The following is a 10224-nucleotide window of genomic DNA, read 5'->3' as shown; positions in this document are numbered from 1 at the left end:
GCCCCAGGTAATAATAGCGTAATTCAAATAAGGTAAAACTAAGGAATTATACAATGTTAATAAAACTTTATCAGGAAGTAAAACATTGAGCGATTCATAATGTCTATATTCTTGGATTTAGCTACCTCATCGATATCATAAGTACAAAATTTCCAGTAAGATTTTCATCCAGGGTTACACCCAGAAATTTTGTACTTTTAACCCGGGTCAACCTCGGATTTTTAAAGATCAAATGAGCATTTTGTGTACACTTAAATTGATTTGAACAAAATATTATGTAATGTGATTTGAGGGCATTAATACAAAGTTTGTTTGCTAAAAAACACTCATTGATTTTAGCAAGTTCCAAATTAAGGTTTTGCTACAAATTGCTACATTATTGTGTGTATACAACAAACTCGTATCATCGGCAAATGAACAAAATGTTGTACTCTTTGAGGTACTGCATTTATTATTGATGTATTAAAAGTAACAATAGCAATGGACCCAATACAGAACCTTGTGGCACCCCACATGTGATTCCTAGACTGCTGGAATTCACAGATTTAAACGATACGTACTGCTCTCTATTACAGAGATAACTTTTTGATAGGTCCAGCGCTGTACCACGGATATCATAATGCTCTAATTTTTTAATTAAACTATTATGATTGACAGTGTCAAAAGCTTTTGATAAGTCTAGAAATACACCAATGGAGACATTCTGTTTGTCAATCGCATTACATAATCTACTAACAACATACGATATCGCCAGTTCAGTAGAGCGTTTTTGTCCGAATTCGCATTGTGATTCAGAAAAAAAGTCATGTTTACTGATGAAAGATATTAATCTGTGATAAACAAGCTTTTCAAACAATTTTGAAAATGTAGATTGGACAGAAATAGGTCTGTAGTTACATCGTGCTTACAATTTTTTTGTAAATCGGTATTACTTTGGCTATTTTTAGATGATCAGGAAACACTCCAGCTGTTAGACACTTGTTAAAGATATCAGTCAAGGGCTTAGCAAGTGCATTCCTTGCTTGCTTGATGACAAAGGGACTTTAAGATCATCCCAACTGGGGACCTTCCCAGAAGGACATTTTCCTATACAATCAGCAACCTCTTTTTGGATAATAGGTGTGAAAAACAGCGAGTTTGAGTTTTGGTTACTTAGAAAAGAATCAAAGGAAGTGCTGGCAGGTGGAAGCTCGCTGGAGAGGCTACTTCCAATATTGACAAAGCAGTTATTAAACGCCTCGACAATGTCTCTGTTATCATTAATTACAGCCCCATCCTGGAAAAAAATAGGAAGTGGTTTCAAGTTGTTAGTGTCCTTTCAGTATGGAATTAATCGCTTCCCAGGTTCCCTGAATATTGCCAATGGCGTGAAAGATTTTGTGTAGATAGTCTTTCCTAGCAACCTTAATCAGGGAATTAAGTTTATTTCTCACAGGCTTTGAAGAGTATATATAAATTGGTTGTTTTTAAGTTGGGTTTCTCAAAAGGTTCCTATACAGATGGTTTTGCGTCTAATAGGGTTGTAGATAGCATCAGTTAACCGGGGGGGGGGACTTTTGTCGTAAGGACATTTTACTATCTTGTAAAGGAAAGTTTTTATCATGTTTGTTGGACTCGTATGCACGCACGCGCACAAATGGCCTTGGCTGCAAGTAGTGTGAGCGGGCCATTAAAAATATACAGGGGTGCGACTTCGATGGTCATTTTCTCTTAGATTTTCTGACTTTGTTCATTTGTTGTTTCTTCAGTAAATCAAGGTTTGTTAACATCAGGAAGGTCTCAGTATACACAGCCTGAGTGACTCCAATAAGTGTTAGCTGATACTCAGCCTAGCCCAGGTGGGACTCCCTGACCGTACTTCCCCCAGAACTGTGGGGTCCGACGTCCGCCCCGCTACCACGAAAAGTGGGGTCCGGGTCGGCCCCGCTACCACGAACCCCCCCCCCCCATGAGCCTTTTTCGCCATAGGCTCTGCATGACGTTTAACAGGGTACGAACAGAGAACACAGAACTCCTGGGCGAAAGGGAGCAGCATTTCTATGGGCACACAACTATAGTTAAATCCCTGTTCATGCCCTGTTAAACGTCACTTTTTCTGCAGAGCCTATGGCGAAAAAAGGCTCATTTTGTGAACTACGACTTTATTCCTCCATGGTCAGTCGTAATGAAATGACTGAGACTGGCGTCCAACCTGCGCTAGCTGATAGCCTTGACGTCGCCGACTGATGGTTTGGTTTTCTTTTCGTTTGGTGCCATAGCACTGGAACTCGGTTTCATCCATTATGGTGTTATCAAGATTGCAGATTCCATTTTCTCAATTATTGTGCAAGTGCCTAGTCAACACGTTTGCTCGATTCATTTTAACCACAAAGCAAGCTTGCCACTTAAAAATGGTTTGTCAAATAACACAAACACAAATTGATTGCAATTTTAGGCTCTTAGTTCATTGATATTAGATTTAAAGTAAGGAGTTGCAGTGATGAGATTTTTGTGTGTGTATTTATATTATATATATTTATTTGACATATACTATTTTATATGAATGTTGTTCGTTTACCTGTTTAACACCCACAACGAATGAACAAATGAAATAAAGTACTTTAGTTTGATCATTCTGTAGTGTGAAAACCAATGCAGGAAAATTTCTGCTTAACAGCTTTGGGACTTTGTATGAATCCAATGGGCAATTCTAGTGGAGAGATGAATTATATAAACAAGGTGTTCATATCCCACTTGGACAAAATCTGTTTTCATCTGCAGCTGAAAAGACACAGACAGACGTGCAGCCAGGGATTTTGGGGACCTTTGTTCCAAGTTCCATGTGTGTACAACACTGACTGTGTTGGAGCATGCACACTTGACTAAGTAAGATCATGTACAGTAGTTGTGTTGGCAGAGATGCACCTCAAGATATGAAATACACTTTGAATTTTATGCAACCATGTGGACCAAATGCACATTAAAGCACATGAGGTAAATTTCATACATTGTACATAACACATTTCACCTTTATTTCAACACTGTTCGATACTCATACTAATTTCGACAATGCCTTAAATAAATCCTTATCATCTGATTGGTGGATCAGTGATCACATGTCGACTGCTAGCCCGCTGCATGGCATGGTTGGGAGCCATGAAATTTGAAGTCCCATTCTATAGGTACATTTGGAACTTCCATTGCTCAGTAACAAAAGAAACCTAACTTGTCTGTGATGCATGGTTTTAAGCACTGCATAGAACAAAGTAATGTTTCATTTTCATTTGGTGTTAATTGGAATATTCCATTCTGCGAGAATTCAATGTTACTTCATAAAATTATTCCTAACACAGCACTCGTAAAAATTTGGTTCATATAAAATAGGCTTACCAAAGTACAAAAACAAACTCACACTAAAAGCAAAACAAATATATTCTGAATTGAAAGAAGTCCGCCGTAGAAATGGCACCATATTTAGAACAATGTCATACCAAGGCAATCTAATTTAATAACAGGTTTTGCCCTCACACCGATGTGTACATGTATATATAAAACACTGAATACTCCGTGTTTGTCCAAGAGTCTGCAAAAAATAAATTCACAAGCTTACTTTGATGGGATTTGAACCCACGCCCACATGCTTACCTAGTGCAGATCCAGGCAATCTAATCAAGTACATTGCTTGAAATCAACCTTGTTTCTAGGGTGTCCAGCAGTGCACCCTCAGACATTGGAAAGGTGAAAAAAATAACCACTTGAAAGAGACCGAATCTCAACATAAGATTTTGAAATTTCTTTCTTCGTAAGTGCACAAGGTCGACAGAAATTGGCAAGGTTCCCTACTGTGTGAGCTCAAACACGAATAACAATTTGGAGTACATGCAACACTCTCATGAGAGATGAATCATGGGCAACTGAGGTTTTCCATATCTTGGTTGTCATGCTGACTAGTTTTATTCTCTGAGTTTTAAGTTGTAAACTCAATAAAAAGTAACATTTTACTGTAGCAACATTTAACAGTACACTATTGTCACAAAGGGGAAAGTATTGTCCTTAAATTAAACACTGTTTAGAAATTTAGAAATGAGGCTAGTCTTTGCACATGCACAAAACACTGTCGCTCTCCTCAGTCAGCTACCTCAATCCTTAACCCAATTCTGTTTTTTTTCTTAATCTGAAGTCTGGTGCCCTCTCACTCTGCCTAACCCACTAGTTACACCAGGATACCAAAGAAGTATTGCACATTTCATAGAGTACACTGGCAAATAAAAAACAGAGAATAAATTTTAATGCAGAATGCAACTTCATCATAACAGGTGATACGTTTCTTTGCTGAAGTCCTTTCTGTTAACATCAAAACACTGGCTGATGTGTGCTTTAGCCTACTCAAATCTTGATCAACTCGGGCAGGACAAGTTAAAATAACTTATAAAACAAAAACTGGCTGACAATGATATGTACAAGCAGACACACCCAACTGAAATTTGCCACAGTTTTCCAAGTTTTCATCAAATTTTCTTTAATTCAAGAATTAAGGGATTTTATATCTATAATCTTGATTCTATACACCACTAACATAATGCTAACAAGTAAAACTTGCATCTGAATTATCTCAGCTGATGTTTTTTATCATCAAACTGAGCCTTGGGGTAAAGGGAAGCTGACATCTCTGAGTTTTACTTGACACCTTAAACCTGTCCTGGTGAAACTACTGTTTATGCCTGGACCAAAAATTATATTCAGAGAGGACCAACATGGACACATTCACAAGATGACTTAAGTTGCTGTTTCAAAAAAGTTCTCATTCTACTAAAAAAGAAGATTCTACCAGTGGGTCTTTGCAGAACAGGGCTGTCGGTAGTGGAGACTTCAATGCTTGCAAGCAATCATTCCTGGGTTAGCGTCTCTTCTCAGCTGTTGACAAACTGACCTGTCCTAAATGTATTATGGCTGTGGCAAATCAACACAGTCTCCACGGATTAAAATCCAGATCACATGTCCTGAGATTTCACACCACCAACAGTTCTGGAAGAGTCAAGAAGCATCTCTAAACCTGTTCCCAATTCTGCAGACTTGGTAGCGACAACATTTGGGGAAAGTACTTGGGATTCCGAACAGTAGTTGGCTGACGTTTACTCTTGAAAGAATAGCAAACACGCTGGTTCATCATCAGTCCATGGTGAAAATCCTTGAGGCGATATCAGACACTAACCAGTCAATACCTTGCAGTAAATTCTCACCGGTGACAGCACTGCAGCCAATGATCAGCCAGTGGTGAGTCTTAATATTGTCAAGCTCTAATGTCTGAGGGGAAAATGAAAAATCAAATTAAAGGCCAGTTAAAGCCTTTGGTTCTTTGGAGAAAGCTAACCAAGTAACAGTTAACTTGAGCCCCCATCAAGTTTTTCTCTACAATAAAATATGGTGTAGTTGAAATGCAGTAGTGGATGTTACTGCTTGAAACAGCATCCTGGATAAATACCAGCTGTAGAGCTCTGCATTTTTTTCTAGCCTACCTTACTGCCTGTGTTGACAGCTAAATCCAGTGATATACCAGTTAAACCACAGCTGTGGTTTCTTGCATTTTTAAAGGATACAGCCAATCAATATTTCACCAGTAACAACTGAAAACTGCTGCATTTACATAACTCGACTGAGTTTTTGCCAAGCACTAGCTTGCCCAGTCCTTGTGATTCTGGAGGCTAGAAAGATGAATCAATCTTCAAGTAACTTTCTTGGTTCAACCCCAGACTGAAATTCCAGGACAGAGGCTCATTTTACTGTTCTAGTTTTAACACATAGATGTAGTTTAAAGGTTTGGTGTATTATTTCTAAGTACTTAAGCTGACTTCATTTGTGATATTGAATTCCTCATATTGACTTGTTTTAAAATATTTTCCAACAACTGTGAAAAAAAAAATCTTCCATAAAAGGGTTCAACATGAATAATTGCTAAAAAAGGTAATGAAGCATTTAAATCGAAATGTAATGCACTTTCAAAATGAAAATGCAACATGCTGTAGTTTCTAAATAATGAATATTAATGAGTGAAATGGTAAAAATAATGTCATGATAGATTGACTGTTCCATTCCATCAGGTGAAGCCAAGTTGAATAGAACAACCCATCTATCACCAAATAAAACATTCTCAGATAAATCCCTTTAAGTACAAAAAAACCGGCATTTATTCTCCAGTTCCTTATCTGGGATCTCATGTCTTGACACGCTATCAAGGGGAGCAGATGGGTCCTGCGATCACTGTACTGAACTGTCTTTTCCCGGATGCTCTGAAAAATGATTATTCTGTCCACACACAATGACTAATTGGATGTCAATATACATCGTTTAAAAACAACTGTGGCCGTACCTGTCTGATGTCCTCTGCTGGTAGCGATCCTGGTAGGTCCTGTTTATTAGCAAAAACTAGAAGAGTGGCACCGGCCAATCTCTGAAATGTCATAGTCACAAATAATCACTGGTTAGGACCGCGTGTATCCATAGAGCTATGTATAACTACTAGAGTGCTGACTTGCTCTACACATTGAAGCCTACTGGTCATATCAATATTTGTTTACAAACCTATGGAAAACTTGAGATTTTGTATGGCTCTTGTACGGCAATTTGCATATCTGCGTCTGTATTCTAAAATGATGCACCAACAAGGCTGAAAGGCCTAACGCTGCTTGCGTATATGCTGCAGATTCCTTAAAGCTGAATGAAAGAAAGCAGGCTATACGTAAATGTTACATGTATTTGTGAATAGATGTACTGTTCTTACATGCTGCATTTATAGTATATAATTCAGATTTCGTTCCACTGTTTTATAAATACGCCCATGAATTCAAAATTTCTGCACCCAGGAGGAATTGAAATACATGTACAAAGGAATATTTTTCAAGGGTTGTAAAAAAAAAATTGCACTGAAAAGCCCCTTTAAGCAAACTGTAGTTGAAAGTAATGATCCAGTGCATACTTTGCTGAATACACAGATGCCATGACCAACATTAATCATATCAAGGTAAATGTCCCTTCATTTCTAAGTTATGTACCTCTTCTAGTAGCAAGGAATGAAGTTCCTTCTTGCAGTCCAAGAGTCTCCTCCGATCTGCACTGTCTACAACCCAGATCAAGCCATCTGTACTCTCAAAGTAGTTCCTCCAATAGGAACGTAGTGACTTCTGACCCCCAACATCCCAAACATTAAGCTTGAAGCTGAAAGGCGTCAAACCAAGACAACACAAGTATTACACCACTAGGTAAGTTCGATTGACAAACGATGATGGTTTGGACCAGTTAGTCGACCACTCGGAACCAGGCCCAGGGGTGTGGTTCCACTGCTGGTAATCAGTAGTCGATTTAACTTATCAGTAGAGAGAAAACCATTCACATGAAAGTAACTGTCTAAGGTTTCATTGACCATGTACACCACGACAAATGCAGCCAATGGCAAAATGTGAGTAAAAATAATACCTTGTATTGTCTGTGCACATTGCTAAACAGTAATTGATTAGTGATGCATCTAATGCTCATGCCCCAACTTGCCCACCAATGACACAGTAATGATGGAGTAGTAACTATAAAGTGTTAATAATTGAAGTCTGATGGTGAGCATTGTTAAAATGAAAATCGCTGTATTGGATTTCTTTTACTCACCCTCTGTGCTCTAATGTTTTGATGTTGAAGCCCAGAGTGGGAGAGATTGTGCTGATGTCTTCTCCATTGAATTTCTTGAGAATTGTTGTCTTTCCAGCATTGTCCAGACCACTTCAATGCATAAATATCGTTAAGGTCATCGAGAGTGAAAAATTAGTGGGAAAAAGTACATTTATCTGGCCATGTTATACATGTTGTGGTCAAACTTAGACCTACGTAGAAAAAGATCAATTCAAAACAGCAGCTTCAGACGAAGTTCAGCCAGTGGAATCAATTCTTAGCACGGAGAGCTGAGATAATCGTCTGCGCTACACTGAAAGCAGTGCAATGGATACCGCATTCAATATTGGCAAGAAATCAAACCAATACCCCCCTTAGTTTTACAGATGTTGACCTTTAGTTGTCACATGTCCAAACTCTGTGTGAGTTTTCTAATCACACCATCACGTTTTTACATGAGACAATAATGTGGGACAATGTTTGCTTCTTCATCTGGCTGGCCATGGCACAAAGACACTCAAGGGTTCCACACTCACTTGACCTCCAAGGAGTAGTTGGAGTGTGGGACAAATACAGACATCATCTCTTTGGTAGCTGTGACCACATTGAGTTGTCTTATGAACGTTGTGCCGTTCAAGGAAACAGTCATTGGAATGAGTGTGCAGACACTGCATGCTTATTGTGAATGGTGCGCTCAGCGAGCACGTTGTGACATTTCGACTTTCTCCCTGTATATTACTAGCATAAGCTTTATACCGCATGCGCATGAGTGGTTTTGCACAATGATACAAGGGCATTGTGGGAAGGTAAAAAGGCACTTTGCTCCTTTTTCCTTACCACAATGCTTTTCTACCACTGTGCAAAATCACTCATGCCGTTAGTGATAAGACTTATTCAGTTTGAATCATGTGAGAAAGTTGACAACTTTGAGCTTGACGACAAGAGCATTTCTGATTTGAAGGGGAAATTTCTCTTCTCTTCCCAAATGTAAGTAAACTTTACCACTAGGCCTATCACTGGAATCTCCGATTCCCACTGAATCTTACAGTGGGCACATTAGACAGTTTATGGACTGTTTTGGGGGTGATCTGTAGAGTCCTGCTTGGACTATCCCCATGGAGGCTCAGACTACTAGTACTAACCAATGAATGGACATGACTGTATCATGTGTTTTTCTGGGAGCTTCCACAACAAGGAAGCTTGCACAGTGGAGTGAAAACATCATTTACTGACTTGTCATAATGTAGCAATTCGTTTTCACTGCAAAAAGGTAATAATGGCTCCCTGATATCATAGACTAGTTGCATGTTCCAACAATGGCATAGCCATGGGCCTAGCCCAGGTGGACTCCCTGACTGTACTAGTCGTAATGAAATGAAGACAACGTCCAACCTGGGATACTATAGGCCTAGGTTAGGCCTAAATTAGACCCGTAAACAGGGCCCAACGAATACTCCCCTTCGTAAACTGGGCCCTGTCCCGATTAATAGGGATTTCTTTCGAAAACTTTATCCGGGACATCCGGGGGCATAACTAAACATCCACTTAATTTTACAAGCTGAAATTGCACCGGTATGTTCACTACTTACACTGTAAAAAATCCACTAGGTTGCTTATTGTAGAAAATTCGCCTTTTCCTCGTTTGGAGGAAAAAATGTTGCCTTTTTTGCTGTTTTCCCACTCTGGACGAAGTTTGCCCCACTTGCGTGAAAGCGACGGCTATTTTGTCACTTTTGTGTCACGTTACAGAGAGCGAGCCCCGCTACCAATGATTTGACGCCAACAGTGTGTGACTGGACAGGGAACCAGCCAAGGGCATTGCATATTGGCTGCAACACAAAACAGCCGTATTTTCTACGAGTACTTAGATCGACAGGTACTCTCGCAGATCTGAACGAGATACGTAGGTGCTGAAGTCTGGGTGCAAACTAGACTGGCTCTCGTACAGGGTACAATCACTTAACCATACAATGGAGTCTGTGTAATCATGGTGTAATGTACAAGTCTGGCGAAAATTCGTACGGAGAGGGAAAACGGCAAAAAAGGCAACATTTTTTCCTCCAAACAAGGAAAAGGTGAGGTTTCTACAATTAGCAGCCAAGCGGATTTTTACAACGTAAGTAGAGAACATACCGGTGCAATTTCAGCTCATAAAATCAAGCGGATGTTTAGTTATGCCCCCGGATAAAGTTTTCAAAAGAAATCCCTATTAATCGGGACAGGGCCCAGTAATCAGTATACGACGGAGGAGTATTCGTTGGGCCCTGTTTACGGGTACGGGTCTAGACCTAAATCAGTCAATGGGCTAAAGAGCATTTCACTAAAGGATACAGCATTAGTAGTCGGACTTCCTTTTCCTTCTGCTTCATCTTCTTCAAAATCGTTAGTAATCCCATTACAGAGAATGTGTCTTAGTGCAACGTAGTGAAAGATTAAAAGAAAGAGGCCTGTAAATTACAATACACTCATAATCATGCAGTGCGTACATGCGACTTGAACTTGATTTGGGCCGATTGGGTTATATAGCGCCACCAAGGGATGAAACTAGAAAAATATTTAGTAGTCTGGATAACATGAAAAAAACAAAAAGGT

The 10224-nt window shown here is 39.4% G+C and overlaps 1 protein-coding gene across 1 annotated transcript; it reads right to left on the bottom strand.

Moving 5' to 3' along the window:
* Positions 1-2974: 2974 nt before the first annotated feature.
* Positions 2975-10166, bottom strand: LOC110985954 (ADP-ribosylation factor-like protein 2). Its single transcript, XM_022247462.2, has 5 exons — positions 9964-10166; positions 7633-7743; positions 7029-7191; positions 6347-6427; positions 2975-5283 (listed from the first exon to the last, which is right to left on the bottom strand). The coding sequence occupies exons 1-5, from the start codon at positions 10026-10028 to the stop codon at positions 5149-5151; spliced, it is 555 nt and encodes a 184-aa protein (XP_022103154.1). The 5' UTR covers positions 10029-10166; the 3' UTR covers positions 2975-5148.
* Between the last annotated feature and the right edge of the window lie 58 nt (positions 10167-10224).

This window comes from Acanthaster planci, linkage group LG01 (assembly GCF_054643075.1).
Source record: "Acanthaster planci isolate LZ-2023a linkage group LG01, COTS_SCS, whole genome shotgun sequence".
Classification (NCBI taxonomy): Eukaryota; Metazoa; Echinodermata; class Asteroidea; order Valvatida; family Acanthasteridae; genus Acanthaster; species Acanthaster planci.
The sequence above is the reverse complement of the archived record's forward strand: the minus strand, read 5'-3'. Positions and strand labels throughout refer to the sequence as shown.